This window comes from Lotus japonicus, chromosome 1 (assembly GCF_012489685.1).
Source record: "Lotus japonicus ecotype B-129 chromosome 1, LjGifu_v1.2".
Taxonomy (NCBI): domain Eukaryota; kingdom Viridiplantae; phylum Streptophyta; class Magnoliopsida; order Fabales; family Fabaceae; genus Lotus; species Lotus japonicus.
The window spans coordinates 79242290-79264303 of NC_080041.1; the positions used below are offsets into that span (position 1 = coordinate 79242290).

The window sequence follows — 22014 nt, forward strand, 5'->3', positions numbered from 1 at the left end:
AAATATTTGAATTCTGTACTCTGCTCATCAACTTGTCCACTCATCATGCACCCCAAATTTTGAATTCCACCATTGCTAGCTGCTCAGCAGGTTACATTACACAAATACTTGGAAGTGTATAGTGACATATATATATTTATTCTCAAGGACACACAAATTAAGAGATGGAATAAATGTGCTAATTTATGTTATTTACCTCTTTCATTATTTTGAAAACTCTGGTTCAAAAAAGGGGCTACCTATCATTTTAGTCCATGTATTTATAAGGTGTGCGGTTTAGCTTTCATTTCTAGATAAAATTATTTTTAATTTTTGTCCATGTATTAATTAGGAAAATGATAGGATTAGTCATCGCCGGAGGGTTTGTCACTTGTGACCCTTCCGAAACTGACCAAGAATTAACTTCCGGATGAGTGATAACTTCAGGCACGAGGTTGCCCGCTTCTGAAGAGACCAACTCCACACTCATTTGAAGGAGACACCACCCAAAACTTGTAACCCATCCAAATTTTCTTCAGAAAGCCACGAGTCCTGAATGATTCTCATCAGAAAACAATGTTGTCCTTTGTCTTCTTAAGCCTTTTTTCTTAAGGCAAGACCTCGGTTTCAAAGGACTCGGCCACATGCAAAGGAGAAAGCGGGTCGAAAACCTCCAATTGTGAGAGTTATCACATTAATAAATTATGAAAAAAATGAGTACTTTATTATTTTATAGGTAAGCTTTGTCATTTGTCCTTTATTTGATGGTTTTCTTATTTATTCATTTTTTCATTAAACATAAATATGTTTTCATTAAACATAAATATGTTTAAATAAAAATAAGCATAAAAAATAAAAATAATACTTCCTCCGTCCCTTTTTATAAGGACTGGTTCAGACAATTACGCTTATCAATAAAACATGTAATGAAACTATTTAATGTTTTAATTTAAAAAAATATAATGCAATTTTACATATTTACCCTTATTGAATTTCACTATCTCTCTAAAGTTAACAAACTATCTCTCCTAACAAACTTTTAAACTTTTATTTCTCATACAATATTTAAGTTAGAAAAAATAAATGGTTTTAAAACTTAAGAGCTCCAAGAAAATGGTACTGCCACCAATTTGAATTTTTTTGGATATGTATGTGAGAAAATTTGAGATAGAGGTTTGGAATAGTAATTTAAAAAATCTTCTACTATACAATACATTAATAGGGTAGTCCCACCCATAGGTCCTTAGTAGCGTTGACAAAGAAGAACAACCGGTTAAAGGATAATTTGAGGTACAGATTTTAAAAGTTTGAATAAAAAAATTTGGAGAGAGGTTTTGAACTAAGCAAAAAATTTCACTTCCAACCAAATTGAAGATGAGTAAATTTCAAGTGTAATTTGTTTGTCTAATCACACAAAAATTCAGTTCCCCCAATTTTAATTTTTTTTTTAAAAAAGGCAAAGTTATTGAGCTTTTTAAATCACTCAGAACCTGATGCTTTAACACTGGAGAGAGAAACAAAAAAATTGCACCTGGACTTGAACAAATTAGTGTGTTCAGACTTCAGAAGATGAAGAAGATGAAAATTGCATTCATAAAATTGGTTGGCAAAAACACGCGCGCTAGGCTGAAGATTTTTGAAATTGAATTAAGCCAATCGTGAATTAAGTAGATGATTAATAAAATTGGTTGGCAAGCATGAATAGTGGGTGTAGGATGACAATTTTGCCCAAACTCATGGGTACTCGCCCGAACCCGATTCAATTTGACGGACAAAATCCGAGTTTGCTGGATTTGAATTTGTGTTTTGCTCGTTACTGTAGTAGTTTATGGGTTTGAGTTTGATATTAGTTAAATCTGTGCCCATACCCGCCCGAACACGAACCCAAAAATACCCAAAGCATAAAATTACAAAAAAATAACTTCATACATGTATATTTATAAACTTTGTTCTTAGTGTTTGATGATTAATTGTACTTTTGTATGTTTGAGAAAGTAAACTCTAAACTATTGTTATCTCACTTTGGTGATGGATGAGGATGATGAATAATACATTTTTTTTCCTATGAATTTCACTTTTTTTTTATGGAAGTAGGTTCTTGAACGGGTTCTGGGACGGGTTGCTATTTCACGTAAGTAATAGGTTTGAGTTTGGGTTTCAGGTAAATCTGAAACCTAATGAGGTTGTGCATGAATTTCACATTTTATCGCTCATAAGTGTTTGGATTTGGGTTTGGGTTTGGTATTGTAAAACCTGTGCTCGATCCTTTCCGTTGCCATCCCTAAGTGGGTGATGGGCAAAATTTTAAAATTAAAGAAAGATAAAGATAACAAATGCAAGGGGTAAATATGGAACATTATAATATTATTTTTAAAAATCTAGTAAAGGATATTATATTAAGGAACATTAGGTGTGTCACTAAGGGGTCTAATAAATAAGGAAGGAGGTAGTAAATTTCTTATTACCTTCTCTGTTTTCACGTGTTTCCTTTTTTACATGATAGAGAAGGTAAATTTCTTATTACCTTCTCTGCACTCACCTCCCGTCCTCCCCTGAGGTTAATCATTATTGCAGTGACCTCCCCTTTATTAATTAATAAGACATTAGCCACCCTTTTTTATTTGAAATATTGCACTAACATCTCTTAAAGTTTATCATTATGACACTTACCTCTCCTGAGATTTATCCTTTTATCACCCACAACCCCTCTATTTTTTTTCCAACACCAAAAAAAGTCTTTTTTAAAATAATGACTGGCCCATTCAACCTGCAGTCCGTAGAAGGCTAGGCTGATCTGGTGAATTAGTAATCCAGAAATATGTTAGTCCATCGTGGGTCGGGCCAGTTCAAATTAACACCCTTCTCTTTTGTAGATAAAAAAAGATGGTCACTATACTTTATGATATTATAATTTTTTATTAGCTTAAGTTGAATCATAAATAAAACAATAAAAGCATTTAATTCTCCAGAGTCCAATTTTCCACCCAACACCTAAATTTTCACCCTTTTAATATAGTAAAATATTATAATCCCTCACTTAAGTTTATTATCAGGTTTTGAAAACCTATAACTTGTGTTAACTCAATGTTTTCGAAAATAAAATTAGGAACATAATGCAGAATATTTGCTTTAGGGGTCTAAAATTTAGAAGGTATTTCCATGTATATAAAGTCACATGTTACCGAGCAAGGTTGCGCTTGCCTGTAACCCAAGCGGGGTATTAAAGTGATGGAACACATGTTCACAAATAATAACAAGTGGCTTTGACAGTCAAAGGGGATGACGGGTGGTCGTGGCTACACCCATAAAATACAACTAACACTAACAAATTTGTAAAATGTATGAGTCCACAATTAAAAAATAAAGGTCAGGTGTTTCGGATTCTTGAAACCCTAGAAGTAAAAATTCTTGAATTTGCATTTAGGATTTTGCAATTATTCGCGGAGTAAACCCATATACTTTTGAGAATTTGAAAATCCAATTATGTGTTTTAACAATACTGATTTTTGAAACTTAGTACTTTCCACATATTTACATCTCGGATTTTAAATCCTAAAAATCATTACAAAACAACATAATAACCAAAACATCAACATAAAACTTAGTTATTTTGTCTGCCGTTAACAACTGGTCTTTCATTTTTAAATGCATGCAAAAAAGTTGTCTCTCTTTTTTCAAATTAACTGGCAATAAAAAAACCCGTCCGCGCAAGTCCAACCAATCCCGCTATCAACTCGCTAAATGGCGGGTACAAATAATGCAAGTCATGCGAGCTAATGAGTTCAAACCACCAACTCAACCCACCTAAATATGTTGGAAGGGCGGACTGGCTCGACAGATTAAACTAATATTGTCACCCCTATTTTTCATCTTGATTAACTTGAAAAATATGAGATTGCACTTAAGAAGGTTATTATTTTGAGGTGTCTCACGGGAGTTGTTTCCCAACGTACGTATTTTCTGTGAAAAGACATTAAAACTACATGGTTCCGAGTACAACTTGATTTTTGATTGCATAAGCTTGATTAAGACTTGAGTTTAATTAAGAAAAATTTGGATTTTTGAAAGCTTAAAGTTTTGGAAGCTTGAAACAGCTACTATTTTGTGATTTTCTTGAAAGAAAAATTTTCGTGATTTTTCAGGTATGATGGAAGATGAAAACATGTTTTTGTTTTGGTATTTTTGGAGTAACAAATCCTAAACCTGGACATTGGGCCAGACAGCTCGAACAAAATCCTACTTGACTAGAAAACGTTGTTGTTTGTTTTCCTCTTATATCTAAAAAAAAGAAAGGAAAAAAAGAAAGAAAAAAAACAACATGGGTCAACTAGCGTGGCGTGGTTGTGTTGGGTCCCTTTGATTTTGTCTATGGTTAACCATTACATTACATACACAGTAGTTAGACAACCAAAGTGGCCAATGAATCGTATACGGCTTCTCAACAGCGATGTCAATCAATAAAATCAAAACCAATTTAGATATTTTCATTATTCATTTGACTTACATTACATTACATTACTTTACTCAAATCTCTTCTCTTCTTATTGAAGCAGTTTTTGCCTTTCTTTCATCCACTCCACAAATCATTCATATGGGGTTTAAGGCGGCGAGCACATGTGGACGCTGCATGGATGCAGCTTCATAATCAAAAATCAAAAGGCAAAATAGTCACTCCAAGTAATATGTAAAAATAAAAATATGAATGATATAGTATATGTGTATTCATCTATTAAATCAGATGTGTTTTTTCTTATAGTTTGTTTGGCATGGTATACATTATATTTATTCACATTGGCCTCCTTTCCAAGCTACTTGCGTGGGTCTCTTTAAAAAATCTTATCCATTACCATTAGTACTTTAATAGTTATTTTCTCCATTAATTGAAGGGACTAACTCACATATTCTACATTTTATTTTATTATCATAAGCTTATGTACCGCATTGTTTGAGTTTCTTATTCTAAATTGGTCATAAATAATCCTAAATGCTAATTTATTACATAAGTTATTTTTATAGGCTATTACATAAATTTTGGAAAACATTTAAAATTCACTGAAATATTTATGAATGTATTAAAGTAATAATTTTCTATTAACAAATTAATGCTAGTCTAAACATGACTCAAGTTAATGCCAAGTATGAACAAAACATTAACTGGAACTAATAATGGGTTGGTATATACTGGAAAATTAAGTAGCTATGTGTGGTTTGTGGGACCAGTGGAGGTGCAATGGCTACCTATTACGTGTCACATTTGCAGACACAACCTCGAACCAATCGACGCATGAAATATATATGATCCAGTGGGTGAAGGTTCATGCAAATGATGCTACACATATCACATTAGAGGACAGAGAAAGAGAGGTAGTATCTTGAAGAAGGGTTGGGTTGGATTGGGTTACCTCCTACCACATTTATATTCCTTCATTCATCTTCTTCCTCTCTCTCTATCTATCTTCCCCACCACCACATTATTATAATACTCCATATCAACACCTTCTTCATCTTTTTCAACTTCCCTAATAAGGTTTCTCTCTCTTTTCTCAACTTTATTTTTTATTATTATTATTCATCTTCCTTTTTTCTCTCTCACCCTTTTCATTTTTAGTCATTCTGTGTTCATTTCTTATCTGTTATCTGCTTCTTCTGGTGAGTGAGTGAGTTTCTTCTTTTCTTTCAATTTTCCCTTCACTGATATCTCTATCTGTTACTGTTGATTGACTTTGGTTTTTGGTTGGTGGGGGGTTTGTTAGCTCTAAAGCTGCTTCTTTTAGATTCTGGAGCACCAGGTGTTTGCTCAATATTTCTCACTATTTTTATTTTTATTTTTGGGATTTTTTTATTAATTAATTAAGGTTACTGATTCATTACATGAGGTTTTTTTTTCCCAATTCTAGATTTGTATTTAATTATTCATGATAACTTGTGGTTGAACATGTTAATTTTTATGTTATCTGCTATCTTAGCTCTTGCTGTGTAGTTGGTTGATGCATGTTTGCTTTTCTTTTTTGGGTTTATTTTGTCAATTTTCAACATTGACCTGATCCACTCATGTCTGAGGATGTTGTTATTGGTTTTATACTCTGGTTCTTTGCTGCTTGTGTTGATTGTTTATCATCCATTCCATACTGAACTCAACTTTAGTTTCGTTTTTTAGTTGGGTTCCTGAAAACCTGACTCTTTTCGAAGTGGATAATATTGTTGCTTAGGTTTTGCTTTAAAGAAGTAATTTAAAGTTTGCTCTGGTCAGAGTAATTTATTTTGCTGGCAAGCTTTGAAATTTCTTTACTTCAACTTTCCTGTGTTCATTGTGATCCAATGACAGATTTTACCAAAATAAAATTCCTTGCAAGGAGGGAGTTGAATATATAGATTGATTGAATATCTGTATAAGCATTTCTTTTCGCTTACTCTCCTAATTATTGCTTGAGGTGTCATTCCTAGTTTTGGCTACTTAATGCTTGCCACGAGGAAGGATTCTTTTCCCTTAAGATTGATTAAGTGAATGCTTGTAACATGTTCAAATGCTTTATCTGAGTGCCTTCTGTTACTCAATGGCTAATGTGTTTCATATAAAAATGCAGCTTGCAGTTCAGTAATCATGGCTAGGGTTTTGGCTCAGTCAATTAATGTCCCTGACCTAGTGGCTAGGCAAAGGCATGGTAACCATAAGGGATCAGGAAAATCAAAAAGATCAGCCAAAATGATGTGCGCCTTACAAACAAGTGGATTTAGATTGGCAGGTTTCTCAGGACTTCGTACTTACAATCCTTTGGATACTATGCTGAGACCTGGACTTGATTTTCACTCTAAAGTATCAATTGCAACTTCTTCACGGCGGGGAAAGGCTACCAGAGGTGTACCCAAAGCCATGTTTGAACGTTTCACGGAGAAAGCAATCAAAGTAATTATGCTTGCCCAGGAGGAAGCAAGACGTCTCGGTCACAATTTCGTTGGAACAGAGCAGATTCTATTGGGTCTTATAGGTGAAGGCACTGGTATTGCCGCCAAGGTTCTAAAGTCTATGGGAATCAACCTTAAAGATGCACGTGTTGAAGTGGAGAAGATTATTGGAAGGGGTAGTGGATTTGTTGCTGTTGAGATTCCATTTACTCCCCGTGCAAAGCGTGTCTTGGAACTTTCACTGGAGGAAGCTCGCCAACTTGGTAAACATTTTTTCACCTTCCTACATTTCTTTGTATTAGCTAATTAATTTGTTGTAGATAGCATTTGTATCTTTAACAGAGTATTTTATGTCTTTTTCTCATCTATCTATTCATAACAATTTCTTAAAAAGTTGTATTCAGGTGTATTTTCTCTTAGCTTATTGAAACTCTGAGCCGTATCTTGAAATTTTCAGGACACAATTATATCGGATCTGAGCACTTGCTTCTGGGCCTTCTTCGTGAAGGTGAAGGTGTAGCAGCACGTGTTCTTGAAAACCTGGGTGCTGATCCTACTAATATTCGCACACAGGCTAGTACTTTCCCTTCAGTTTCCCACATATTTTTGCTTTATATGTATACTTTTTTTACTCTTAATTTTGTGTTATTCTTACAATTTCATGGGATGATGCACACAGGTTATTCGCATGGTGGGTGAGAGTGCTGATAGTGTAACTGCAACTGTTGGATCAGGAAGTAGTAGCAATAAGATGCCAACTTTGGAGGAGTATGGTACCAATTTAACCAAACTGGCAGAAGAGGTAAGGGAAACTCCTAGTTTTCTTCATGACAGATTATGGATGATTTTTTGTGCTTAACAGCTTAATTATTTCTCATCTGCTCCCCAGGGAAAGTTGGATCCTGTTGTGGGAAGGCAGCCGCAAATTGAACGTGTCACTCAAATTTTAGGCCGTCGCACCAAAAACAATCCTTGTCTTATTGGAGAACCTGGTGTTGGGAAGACAGCAATTGCTGAAGGTCTTGCTCAGAGGATTGCGAATGGTGATGTACCTGAAACCATAGAGGGGAAAAAGGTTAGTATAAAACGTTAAACCTCTGCAGTCCTTAAAATTGGCTTTCAATTTCAGGGATTTGTGATTCTTTTCAGTACCATTAACATGTTGACTTGCTGAGTTTGTGTAAGGTAATTCTGAAACAATATCCTGTTAGTTTTCTGGTTGTGGAACAGTGTAATTCCACATGTTGATCAAAAGGAGTTTTATCGCACCAAGATGTTCAAGCTAGTATCTTGGACATGCTGTCTCATTTTTAGTCATATGATTGTTTGTTATTCATTTCATGTTAGTTGTTAAGTTTAGCATAGTTATTGTTGTAAACTGTTTGCTTTGTGGATGTTTAGTATGTTTTTGATAAGTCCTGATTAATGTGAATACTTTCTCTGCTTAATTGTATCTGGCGTACAACAGTCTGTTTTACATTTGTTTATCTCCAGTGTTGGCTGTTAAATTAATTACAAGCAAATAGGTAGCCACGTTCTTTAATCATTTTTAATTACCTTTCACATCTATGGCTATGAAACATCCAGTGATTAAGATCAATGCTTTTGAAGGTTTCATATATGTGGATTGTTATTCTTTGATACTTCCCGATTATATTTTTTATGAACCAGCTATTTCTAAAGCTTAATCTATTAAGTGAAAGTACTTCAATGATTTTGTATCAAACATGCCCCTTCACGTGAGAGCCCCAAAATGACAAGCTGTTGAGTGAAAGTGCATGAATGGTTATATTTCCAACATACTCTAATAGTGTACTTTATCCTGCATGAATTAGGTTATTACCCTCGACATGGGTCTTCTTGTAGCTGGAACTAAATACCGTGGTGAGTTTGAGGAGAGGTTGAAGAAATTGATGGAAGAAATCAAACAAAGTGATGAGATAATACTTTTTATCGATGAAGTGCACACTCTAATTGGAGCAGGAGCAGCTGAAGGGGCAATTGATGCTGCTAACATTCTAAAACCAGCTCTCGCTAGAGGTGAACTACAGGTAGTGTTTTCTTTGAAACATTTAAAATGTATTCGTGGCATACTGTCTCTGCCCTTGAAGTTAGTGTGCAATTATCAAGAGGATGAAAGAATAGGATTTGGTTGTTGGATTTTATGGGAACATTCCTGAACTTTTTGTTACAAGAAAAAAAGGACTAAACACTTCTTTCTCTGGTCAAAAGCTGCATTATCAACTACTAAGTATACAAAAAGAGCATATTCTTGTCATTTAGTTTTTGTGAATAGTTAAAGCCATTTTGAGACATTTAATCAGTCTGAATGGGTCAGCTATCTAGTCTTAATGCTGACTTATGGTCAGAACTTGTCGCTGGCTTGTAGTTAAGAATAAAAATTAAAAGATATTCTGAAGTGTCAAAGTTAGTATTGGAACTTTTTTATCCAGAAGTTCATGCATTGGCATTTCCAACTGTTTCAGTCTTGTATGGTAATTGATACAGAATGGTCAATGTATCCATATTTAAGTCTTCATGTCTAAAACATAATGAGCATCTTATATTTAATAGATGTGGATAAATTCACTCTCGGCTTTTTATAATGAGATTGTACCAAGTCTAAAACATGTTCCCATAATATGTCTCTGCAGTGTATTGGAGCCACAACATTGGATGAATACAGGAAGCACATTGAAAAAGATCCTGCTTTGGAGAGACGATTCCAGCCAGTTAAAGTACCAGAGCCAACTGTAGATGAAACCATACAAATACTGAAAGGACTTAGAGAACGTTATGAAATTCACCACAAGCTCCGCTATACTGATGAGTCTCTTGTAGCTGCTGCACAGCTGTCATACCAGTATATTAGGTTTGTCATGATTTATCTGTCTGCACCTTCTCTGTTCATTTGCCATGGGATTTATGCTGGATTACAGGAATTTTTCTTTCAATGTTACTTTTTTAAGTTGTAGGGTTCCCTCTGAAAAGTGGCTTCTGGAATTTAGTTCTAGGAGTCTTCTTTGAATCACACTATTTGCATAGGAATCTATGAAATACTGGAAATCTGATAGCTAAAATTGGTAAAGTATGATTTGCATAGGAAGTATCCTCTGATTTTTTTTTTTTCAAGTTTTATTGACAGATCCATTATGGATATGGCATACATACAATTCTTTTTCTTTCTAATTAAAACGACTATGTTTTGATATCCCTGGATTCTTCTTCCCTTTCTTACAAAGTGCTGCTGCTTCGCCTGACATGTTACATGGGAAATAATATAATTCGATACAGACAGTAGAAAGATGTCCTACCAATCTTTTATTTGATGATTACAAGTATCTTTTTTAAGTTTATTGTCATCTACCGATATATGTATTAATGAGAAATGATCTGTACCTCCTTAATACATATCATGCATCTATGTAATCTTTTGTGTGTGTGTATGTAGGCTGAAACATGTTCTAAATTTTTAAGAATTCCCCAAATTTATCTTGTCTTACCCATGTTTTATCAAATATATGGACTACTTAGGTTGGGATTCTAATGTAGCTGTTTGATTAATATTCAAACTGTTCATTCTATCTTCTTTTTCTCTTGCTCTAAATCTTAACCAAATAATAATGCTGTACCCTGCAGTGATCGATTTTTGCCTGACAAAGCTATAGATTTGATTGATGAAGCTGGTTCAAGAGTTAGGCTTCAACATGCACAGGTATATTGTCTGTCTACCTTTATCTAGTAGATTTAGTTTCTGTTATTGTGCTAATTGGGCTAGCTTTATGTACTTACAGTTACCTGAAGAAGCTAGAGAACTTGACAAGGAGGTGAGGCTGATTATTAAGGAGAAAGAAGAATCTGTTCGCAACCAAGACTTTGAAAAGGTAATGTCTTCCTCTGAAGATTTAACTTGTAAAGCTACAATGTCACGTTTTCTGGACTGTCAACTACTTTCACCCGATGAGATAATGTTGTTTGTCACAGAAGTAATGCTTTTGCTTACGTCAATATAAGGAAAATGATTGGCATTTTATAATGTAGTTCTATGTTGACTTCTGTTGCGTATGAAAAACAATGTAGTGGTTTGTTCCTTGTTCTGATGTATTAAATTTTGGCTATTAAATTGTGACTTGATGATACATCACTTTTTAATAGGCTGGAGAGCTACGAGACAAAGAAATGGATCTTAAGGCACAGATCTCAGCACTTGTGGAGAAAGGCAAGGAGATGAGCAAGGCAGAGACTGAGGCAGGAGATGCAGGTCCTGTTGTGACTGAAGTTGATATCCAACACATTGTGTCTGCCTGGACTGGTATTCCTGTTGAAAAAGTGTCAACAGATGAATCTGATCGCCTCCTCAAGATGGAAGACACTTTACACAAGCGAATCATTGGCCAAGATGAAGCAGTGAAAGCCATTAGTCGGGCTATCCGTCGAGCTCGGGTTGGTTTGAAGAACCCTAACCGTCCAATTGCCAGCTTCATCTTTTCTGGTCCAACTGGTGTGGGGAAGTCTGAATTGGCCAAAGCATTGGCTGCATACTACTTTGGCTCTGAAGAGGCCATGATTCGGCTTGACATGAGTGAATTCATGGAAAGGCACACTGTCTCCAAACTTATTGGTTCACCTCCAGGATATGTTGGTTACACTGAAGGCGGTCAATTGACTGAGGCTGTTCGGCGTCGTCCTTACACTGTTGTGCTATTCGATGAGATTGAGAAAGCCCATCCCGATGTGTTCAACATGATGCTTCAGATCCTGGAAGATGGAAGACTAACAGACAGCAAGGGTAGAACTGTGGATTTCAAGAACACACTTCTTATAATGACTTCAAATGTCGGAAGCAGTGTGATCGAGAAAGGAGGCCGCCGAATTGGGTTTGATCTTGATTATGATGAGAAGGATAGCAGTTACAACAGAATCAAGAGCTTGGTGACCGAGGAGCTAAAACAATACTTCAGGCCAGAATTTTTGAACAGGTTGGATGAAATGATTGTTTTCAGGCAACTCACAAAGCTGGAGGTCAAGGAGATAGCAGACATAATGCTCAGGGAGGTGTTTCAGAGACTCAAGAACAAAGAGATTGAACTTCAAGTGACAGAAAGGTTCAGGGACAGGGTGGTTGACGAAGGTTACAATCCTAGTTACGGAGCTAGGCCTCTAAGAAGAGCGATAATGCGACTCTTGGAGGACAGCATGGCTGAGAAGATGCTTGCTAGAGAGATCAAAGAGGGCGACTCTGTCATAGTGGACGTTGATTCTGACGGTAATGTGATCGTGCTCAATGGTAGCAGTGGCACCCCGGAGTCGTTACCAGAGGCTCTTCCTGTATAAAGAAGTTACCTTTGTTAGTATGTATGTACTTGTTTTATTAAAACCATAGTGTCATTGTCTGTTTTGCTTGTTAATGGACCTAAAGCTTTTAATTAGCAAAACAAGTAGATTATAGGGAGCTACCCCTTGGGGGGAATGCTAGGTGAAAACTGGAAATGGCATACCTATCAATGAGATATTGGTTGGAATCTGGGGTATTTTTATGTTTTCACTGGTAGGACTATGATGCAACATCCAAACATTGCTGTAAATTATCACTCTGGCGTTTTTATTGCTTGACATGTGATCACAAATAATTATCGTATGGCAATTTGATAGGTTCGGGGTAATTAGATGCTTGCTTTTGAATACATTTATTTTTTGATTTGGCGTGAGGATGGGGAGGAATCCAAAGTGTAGACAATTCGCCTTGATGAAAAGTCCTGGGCCCAGTTTGATTCTCTTCTCAGTTTTTTTGAATTTAAAACTATTTTTTAGAAATAATATTTAATAGCATCACTGGTGAATGCTTTGCCAATGATTGCTAACTTCGCAAGAATACACCTTCTAGAAAGGGTATTCCTTCACTATAGTAAAGGAAGGAAATTTTCAGTATTCCTATAATACATACTGACTTTTGTGGTAAAGTTATTTCCAATTTTAATATTTTTCTAATTTTCTTTTTAAAAGATAGCTGCTACATTATGAGTGGGGTGTACTTTGCTCCCAGAAGAAGCTTTGCTTCCAACGAGATCAAGTTACGATGACACTTTATGTCATGGGCCAAATTCTGGGAGTCATTGTTAATCTCACTTAACCTCTCCTCACTTGGACTAGACACTTGATGCGAGATCTGTCCATATCAAGAAGTCTTATGAAGGATTAGGCATTTAGGTGAGTAACTGCTAATCCTTATCACCTAAAAGTTACTACCCTAAAATCTTGAATAAAGGAGTAAGAACAACAGTGGTAATAGTTTCTACCATCAATAAATAAACGTTATCATGCACATCCAATATATACACTCATTATCCAATATTTTGTATACACTCTTGCTCGATTCTCAAATGGACTTGAGGGTCAAAGTTTCTTTTACAGATAACTCGGGTCGTTCTGCCAATTGGAGCTTGGAGTCCAGTTCACCTATGCAACCCGGGGAAGAGGTTGGATTAACCGAGTAAACACTTATAAATAACGAGTCAACGAAAGAATACTCGCAACAGTTTTATCCAATAGCTTTTGGTCGAGACAGTTAAATTTTAAAAGCAGATGTGGATTTTATTGATAATCATTACTTAAACAACCCATTTCCGGGCACATAAAAAACTTAATTATGAAAAACTTTCACACCCTACAACCCTCCAAATGAGTATATTTTGCAAGACTAATGTACAACAATGTAATGGGGAATCTATACTCCTATTCTGCATACACTTTCTAGAAGAAAAACTAAGGTTAAGCTGCAGATGCTAAAACTTCAACCCACTCAATTTCTCACCTGAAAATCTTCATTATATTTCCCCCAAGAGTAAAATCTATTCATCTACCATTGCATGAGACTGCTTTTGAAAGGGATTGACACTCCCACCACGGCTTATCTTCAAAGCTGATAATGCCTTTTGGATCTCCATTGTCATGGCACTGTCTACACTCCCTGATGATAGCCTTTTATGTGATTTCTGAAGATGGAGCGTAAGTGAGCTGCTGCTTATTCCAGCATTCTTGCCACATATGGGGCAAATCCTCATCATTGGTTTCCGCTGCTGCCACTCCATTGAAACCTTCCCGTGCAGTTTCTGATCGAGTTCCAGTAATACCTTTGCGAAACCATCATTAGGCTGTGCTCGACGGTGAACTCGTTTCAAAGCATTCCATGCTTCTAATAAGGTGAAATTCCTGCAACCAAAAGCTTTCAGTTCACAGGGTGCTACTAGCAGTAATACTCTAACTCTCAAGGAAAGTAAACTTGTGATTTTCCTGTATTCTACAAACTGAATGATACTTAGATTGCTTTATATCACCTAACCATGTAAATAATTGATACTCCCTCCGTTCCTATTTATAAGAACCAAATAGAAAATGCACTTGTTCCTTTTTATAAGAACCAACTTGGAAGTTTGTGGAAAATTAATTATTTTTGGACAAAAATGCCCTTATTTAATTGAGTTTCTCTCTCTTTCCACTTGCTATAGCATTAATGATGCATATAAATTAAGAATAATATAGGTAGAGGGTAACTTTGGAAAGTTGATATAAATTGAGAACAAATTTAATGCAATTATCTAGATTAGATAAATTTCTTAAAGGGTGTGAAGTGGTTGCTTGGTTCTTATATTAAGGAACGGAGGGAGTAATATACAACTAAATAGTTTACTGATTGAAAGAACCTATATGATAATATAATTTGTCATTAAGATTCAATTATTTAATTACAGTTGATACAATGATTGGTTAAGGAAAACTGGATTCATAGAAACACTAGTTTCAATTTAACCTAAAACTGTTTTTATTTTTCACTTACTTCCTGAGCATCTGGTGAGCTAGGACCAAAGTGACACTTCTGCTTTTCCCCTCAAAGCAATGGACTAAAACTCTCTGACCTATTTGCTCAACATAATCTATAAAATCACAAGCTTCGTCAAATATGCTGCTGATGTTGGAATCCACATTGTCATAGATCTGTTCAAATGGGAGATGAATGGAAATAATATGAGCATTTATTCCTGAGCAGAATTGAAGAGTGCTTTTGGTATCTTTAATAACAGAAAAGATTATTGTAAATATGCATAAGAACAAGCATAACTCCTCGTACAGAATAGCAAATACATTAAAGGATAAGCGAGAAAATGATGAAGCAAGCCTTAACAAGTAAATACACCAGCCAAAGGTGATCAAATACGATAAGTGAACAGCAGAAAACACAGGAAAAAAAGGGAAGAATCCATTTCAATTTGTCCATAGTGGATCAATATATTAAGTATGTTATTAATGCAGCAAAAGCGTCAAGTCTGGATTAAGCTGTAGTTGTAGGGTACAGAACAACCAAGCCTTATCCTGTTTTGTGGGATTGGCTACATTATCAATTGAAGTCATTGCCTCATTGGGCTCTATAAAAAATAAAAATTTAAGTGAAACAATTTATATAAAGGTTGTAGAGTATGCATACTAAATTAGAGATAAAAAATCATTCATGAGCTGGCAGTGACACCTAACATCTCAAGCGTTTGCAATGATAGTTTGCAGACATGGTACCCGTTTAGATGGAAACCAAAGAGCACTTGTTGGAGCTTACTTAGTGCTTTTTCTAGTAGATAAGCTCCAATAAGCGTGTATCCAAACATGCTCTTAGTATTAGAATTTCTACAATCAATTAGTCAACACTTCTACTTCCATTCTTCATAATTAAATTAAACTTAAGCACTGAAACCAAAGCAGTGTTTTGTCTATACTTCTAGCTCATGCATGCATCTAAAAACTTGAACTTTTGTGGATGACTGGTCCTTTAAATAGTTATTGGAAAATCCAGAAGTTATCATAATGGATATGCGTGAAAAGACATCACGAAGGAAGTCAAACTAGACCTCTGCAAACAAATCAATAGGATAACTGGGGTAAAAATTAGACACGAGAAAATGACTTACGAAGAAATTTTTGTATGTGAATAGATCGGGAAACTGAGAATCTGACTGTCCAATTTCATTAGTACACAGACACAAAATATGGGTGATTCCCAAGTGTTGCAGTGTGTATACAGATCTTGCAGCTAGTGCTCCACCAATAAAAAGACTATTTGTAACAGCAGATGGCCTTTCTGTATTTGCAGCCTCAGATATCAATGCAATCCTCTCAAGGATATGCTCAAGTCTGACCTGGAAGTAAATGGAGTAAATGCTTTCTGTGAATATGGATCCCCAATAAATGAAATGACTCTAATATATGAATTCTGCATACTATTTCAATCTGAGATACCTTCAGTTCACATGCATCAGAAACAGTGTTGTTATCACTACCCTCAAAAAATCCTGTATTGAAATTGTTCTCCTGGCATAATTTGATAGCATCATTTTTAAGCATTTCGTTCCATTGTTCCAATTCTTTAGAAGATTCAGCATCAACCTGAAAATCATCATAAAGTACAACACATAAGATAAAAAGGGACGCGTGATAAAAAAGGCTGTTTTACATGGCAAAGATGCCTAGTTACTGTGCTATATCCTTATTTTCCAACCACACTAAGATACTGGATTCCGTACTACATTTACACATACAGAACAAGTGAATGTAATTACCAAAATACACTTCTTTTGAAAATCTACAATTTATAACGTACTGGTGTTTCTATATTATACACTAATCACATCGGTTAAACAATAAGAATGAAGGAGCAAAAGGTCGGAATATTTCTCTGAATTAAATTGACAAACCAACAACAACAACAAAAGCCTTAAAGGAGGAGGGCTGTGTTAGGCCCCGGCAGCCAACGTAAAGCCGTATGAATCAAACAAATTGACAAACCAATTCACCATATTCGTGCTCTCAATAGAAGTACATCAATGTGTTAGGATCCACTTGCAAGGTATGGACTTGGGTCCCACATTAGAAGTATGGGATTCTAATGCGAGGTTTATGAGGCTTTGGGCTCTCCAACTACAATGGCTAGTTTTTGTGATACGGTTCCCCCCAGGTTCTATCAATTGGTATCAGAGCCTTCTACCATGTCTCTGAGCAGCAAATGAGCAGCGTGGGTGGTGACACGGGCATTGTAGTGTCCGCTCGGGAATAGTCAAAGGGCTAGTCTGCAGCCAGCCCGTGGTGGGATGTTAGGATCCACTTGCAAGGTATGATATTTGGGTCCCACATTGGAAGTATGAGATTATAATGTGGGGTTTATAAGGCCTTGGGCTCTCCAACTACAATGGCTAGCTTTTGTGGTATGGTTCTCCCAATGTTCTTATCACACTGCCAGTCTTAAACATTGTCCACATTAGTTTATTTTGTGTTAATAGACATGCAACAAAGTTACATTATTTTGCACAACAAGCAACATACCACTGAGTGATAATTTATTATCTACCCAAAAAAAAAGGGGGGGGAAAACACCAAAACAGCAACTTAGAAATTAGCAAAACCAAAATCATGCACTCGTATACAGATTATGTTAACCAACCTTAGCAATTTTATGGAAGTCACGGAGCTTAGCTGTAAAGCGGTGACCATGAAGTGGCTCCCCACTTCCTTTAGAGAACTTTCCATGCCAACCTTCTCTTGACACAGAAGATGCAGAGTCACAGCAATCTCTATTGCCTGAAGATGATGATGCCCTTGGAGCAGTTCTCTGTGATTCTGAATCACTAAAGTCTTGATGTCTATCATTAGATAACCTCTCTTTACTTGTTGGAGAGTGACAACCATAAGCAGAAGTCGGTGAAGGTGAGTCAGGAACTGGTGAATCCTCTTTATCAGACTCCCCCAGTGATATTTTGCTCATAATATTATTAAATGATCTTAACAAGTTATCAAGTTTTTGGTGAAGTGTGAGTAGGAATATATGGAATCCCTGCAGATCCCTTAGTGCAGCACGAAAACCACTACGGAACTCATGAACTACTGATATTACATCACTTGCTTGAACATCAGCTGTTGTATTCAACTCTTCTGGGGGAGAACATCCTAATCTCCCACCAGTTATATCATGTAACAGGTTAGAGGAAAATTCAGAGCTATTTAGTAGCAACTCAACCAACTTAGGATAATTAACTTGATCATTTACACGTATTCCAGCTGGGGGTCGGCGAGGAACGACCGAGTCAATAGCAACAATGTTGAAGTCAGTAAACGATGATTCTCCTGATGTTTGACTATTAAGGCTCATGTCCGTCGATGTTGATGATTCTATTGTCTCTGAATGATAAGAACCTTGTGATAGTACCCTTCCAAGATTATGAGAACTCAGTCTTCCATCTACTGAAGTTGACCTTCTTTCTTTCTTAAGTTCCCTAATCACCCTAGGTCCATATTGCTTGTTTGCAGAATTAAAAGCTTCTCCTAGTGTATCTGTCTTCGGAGAGATCATCTTTTCAGCCAATAACAAATTAGCAGAGTTCCCACGCCACCTAAGTTGACGGCAAGGGAGCCTATCTTCATTTCTGATGACAAGATCCAGCATCATTACCCTGCCAAGAGCTGCTGATATTCTTTCTGCAGAATCCTGGGTTTCAAATGCGCTAGAGCTTTCAAGCAAAGGTGAACCATGCACATAACTACAAGAAGATGATGAATCTTCAGAATAAATAATTGAAGCTTATCTTGCAGAAGAATAGTTTGCACAAAAAGATCCCATATTAATTGCTATTGATGTCTTTTCTGAGAAATAATAATACTGGATTTGGTTTAGCTACGATATAAAAACAATGTTAGAACAAAAAAAACCATATTTTTCTAATTACGAAAACTTCCACTATACTGCACACCATCACACATGGAGAAGAGCACAATGAAACAGATACTTCTTTATTATTCCTAGAACTTAGTTACTGTTATATAGAAATTTATATGAAAATGTCATTTCTGGGATCTTTGCATTAAATCAGGCATAGGATGATCTAGTTCTGCACACATTTGAAATAATCATCAAGCCCAAGCATGAACAGTGTAGCATAAGTATTTCCAGGAAAAAAATAATCAATAGGTGGAAAAAGAAACAAGGCAAGAAATTTGAATCGTACCTCATAAACAAGAGACATCGACTAAGATCCAGTGCTTCCAAAAGTTCTGAACATGACATTTCACCAATTTCAGCACCCTCACAACTTGCTGTATCTCTGGCTTTTTCTGCAGCTTTCTTTATTTGGAGCCATTCTGAACTGGTATTGTGAATAACTCTAGCCTGCATTTTACAAATAAAATAAAGAATAAATATGAAAAGTTTAGCTACATATGCTTGCATATGCCATGGTTGAGTTAAATAAAAAGTAAAAGAACAACCTGTGGAGTTTGGACTCCCAACCACTTGGCAAATTCATAACCAAGGCGTTCAGACTGTGTTGCCATTCTTGATGGTGATATCTTTATAACAGCTGCTGCTTCTTTTGGAAAAGCATCATCACTCCCAGTCCCAAGAACATTGAAAAAGGCAAAGAAGACAACCCCTCCAGAATTTACCGTTACCTATATGCACACAACTGAGAAGAAATGAGGCCCAAGCTAAGAAAATAAAGATTATGCACACAAGTTTCTGTACTACAAAAGCAAATAAAACATAAAATCACAATAACAACACAAATGCCAGCTTAGAGGTGAAAATTGGATTAATTACCTACCATAAGTACCATAGTTTAAGTATCTAAGGCCCATCATACAAAATGGCGGGGAGAAAGGGGGAGACCTCAACCAAAGGATCAAAGCAGGGGGACAAAATGAAAGAATGTTTAAGGGATAATTTATGATAGAAAAGTACCACACAAAGTTAGGAACTTTTTTACTGCAGAGTTATAAAACATGCAATGTTATATGGGAATAAATGCTGGGGGATATACAGTCAACAGAAATGAGTGTTACAAAAAGATGAGAATGTTCAAATGGATGAGTGGTCACAAAAACAAGATGGAATTAGGAAAGAAATCATTTCATAGAAAGTAGATGTAGCTCCCATTATAGAAAAGATGGTAAAGTCTAGTATTAAGTGCTTTTAGTATGGGGTGGAGAAGTCTCATAGAAGCACCGGTGAGGAGGATAGTCAATGGATGACTGTCCAATAGTTAGAGGTAGGGGTAGAGCGAGATAAGGGCAAATTATAGACCACAGCATTAAGAATGATTTAAAATGAAACGGTCTATCATTAGATATGGTTCATGGTTCATGACAGTATATAATGGCCTTGATTTCTCAAGTTCAATAACATTAAACACCAAGTATAGCATTTATGCTGGAAAAGGATACAAGCATAAAGAACCTCAAGAGCTCTGTTCATTTCATCCTCAGAATGTTCACTGCCGCAAGTGTGCTCAGTATGGTGAAGTGAAGAGAGCCTATCCCAAGAAAAGGAGCTCGATTCAATGTCCAACATTTCAGCCTTACCAAGTCTCTCCCACAAGCTTATTTCCGTTTGCTCAGGAGGCTGGTCAATTTCTGCATCCTCAGCAGATTCTACCACACTGAACACAATTTAAACCCCAATTAGCAACTACTTCAAAAAGCATACAAAACTCATAACAAAAATTTCTTTCAAAAATCCCCCTTAACCACTTCCCTTCCAAAAAAAATAAAAATAAACTTCAGCATCTGCCCAATACATTACATGCTAAATCACCACAATGAAAATAATAGTAGCAAGATAATCAAGTTAGACTAAAACAATGCAAATGCAATTGATGGGAGAGTAGTAGTAAGTAGTATTAACCAAGAAGGCATGGTGGAAAGACGGTGAGGGAAGCCGGAGGGGCGATAGTTCGAAGTCCGTTTACGGACTAAATGAAGCCATTGAGTGAACATTAAAGCAGGCCCTGCTGTGATATCACCCAACATATACAAAGCCTGCATTCACCAAACAAGTTTCAATCTTTCTTCTTGTAAAATGAACCCAATTGAAAAATACAACAGAATCATACCCTGGAAGTAACACTGAGATGCAACGGGGTCTCAACCTCCTCGTTTTCCAGTTCCAATTGCTTCACTTCACCTTTACCCTGCAATACCCATTTCCACATTCAAATTTCAAAACATTCACAGTTATCTTATCTGGGTTCAGTGAAGTGTGAAGATCAAACACATGGGTTGCATTCATAGGATCTAGACTACGACAAGTTTCCATTTTTATACTAGATAAGCAAATTAGAGCAAAAATGGAGAAGTGGGTAGATGAAGAGAGTTTCAAACCTGGTTTTGATTTTGGTGTTGGGAAGAGTTGTTGATGATTGATGCAGAAGGGTCTTTTGCCATGTTTGTGTGTATAAAGGATCTGAAAAACTGCTCGGAAGGAAGCAAAAGTAGTTTGCTTTTTGTTGTTTTTCAAAGGGATGGAGGGAAGAGAGAGAGACCGCCACATGTTGGTGCTTAAAGTAGGGCATTATACATGGAAAATCTAATCTAAATCTAATGATTGTATAAAATATACTCAATATTTCATTAGAAGAAGAAAGATACTCAATATTTAGCATTAGGTTTTATATTATTTAATTTAAATCATTCAAACTGGGAAAGAATAAAAAGATCTTTATCAATGATCACGGAAAACAATAGTGTGATTCATTAACCACGAAGGTGTTTGGACACTCACTTTTATGTCGATTTTAAACCGCCATAAAGTGGAAATCGTGAAAAAAGAAATAAAGGGTCAGTTTGTTTCTTATTTTGAAAACAGTTTTCTGTTTTTTGTTTGGTATGACCTCTTGTTTTTTAAAACAGTTCTTATTTTTTATTTTTAAAACTAAAAAACCAAAACAGCTAAAAGATGTTTTCAGTTTTTGTTTTTAGTTTTCGGATATCAGTAATCTAAATGTTGGAAAACATGTCATTCAATCTGTTTTCTTCTTCTGAAAACTGTTTTTAAAAATTGTTTCTGAAAATTATTTTAAAAACTGAAAACAAAATTACAACCAAACAGGCCCAAAGAAACTAGTTTTGTAGCGGTTTTAAACCACCATAAACGTAGGTATCCGAGGTGTTTGGTATTTTACAGTGGTTTATCAATATTTTTTACGAAAAATCTACCACACATTTAGCTGTATCAAGCTCAAATAGGGTTGTCTATTAATATTTGCACTAAACAATGTAGTTGAAGATTTTCATTAAAAGTTCAAATTTCATAAGAGTTTTCTTTTT

General features: G+C 35.9%; 2 protein-coding genes across 5 annotated transcripts; one reads left to right on the forward strand and one right to left on the reverse strand.

Annotated features, from left to right (window-relative positions):
• Nucleotides 1-5300: 5300 nt before the first annotated feature.
• On the forward strand, nt 5301-12545 carry LOC130716911 (chaperone protein ClpC, chloroplastic). Of its 4 annotated transcripts, none has more exons than XM_057566953.1 (10): nt 5301-5506; nt 6564-7145; nt 7340-7455; nt 7562-7684; nt 7772-7957; nt 8718-8933; nt 9537-9754; nt 10522-10597; nt 10677-10766; nt 11038-12545. In XM_057566953.1, exons 2-10 carry the CDS (start codon nt 6581-6583, stop codon nt 12214-12216), a joined length of 2769 nt encoding a protein of 922 aa, XP_057422936.1. In that variant the 5' UTR covers nt 5301-5506; nt 6564-6580; the 3' UTR covers nt 12217-12545. The 4 variants fall into 4 exon arrangements, with proteins under 4 accessions (XP_057422936.1, XP_057422961.1, XP_057422943.1 ...); XM_057566978.1 differs by lacking the exon at nt 5301-5506 and adding an exon at nt 5512-5628; XM_057566960.1 differs by lacking the exon at nt 5301-5506 and adding an exon at nt 5615-5636.
• A 902-nt stretch (nt 12546-13447) lies between these two features.
• On the reverse strand, nt 13448-21246 carry LOC130716905 (dual specificity protein phosphatase PHS1-like). The gene is made up of 11 exons (XM_057566946.1): nt 21070-21246; nt 20802-20879; nt 20594-20727; nt 20147-20348; nt 19180-19362; nt 18921-19081; nt 17363-18455; nt 16165-16311; nt 15837-16064; nt 14717-14874; nt 13448-14091 (listed from the first exon to the last, which is right to left on the reverse strand). The coding sequence occupies exons 1-11, from the start codon at nt 21130-21132 to the stop codon at nt 13731-13733; spliced, it is 2808 nt and encodes a 935-aa protein (XP_057422929.1). The 5' UTR covers nt 21133-21246; the 3' UTR covers nt 13448-13730.
• Nucleotides 21247-22014: the final 768 nt, after the last annotated feature.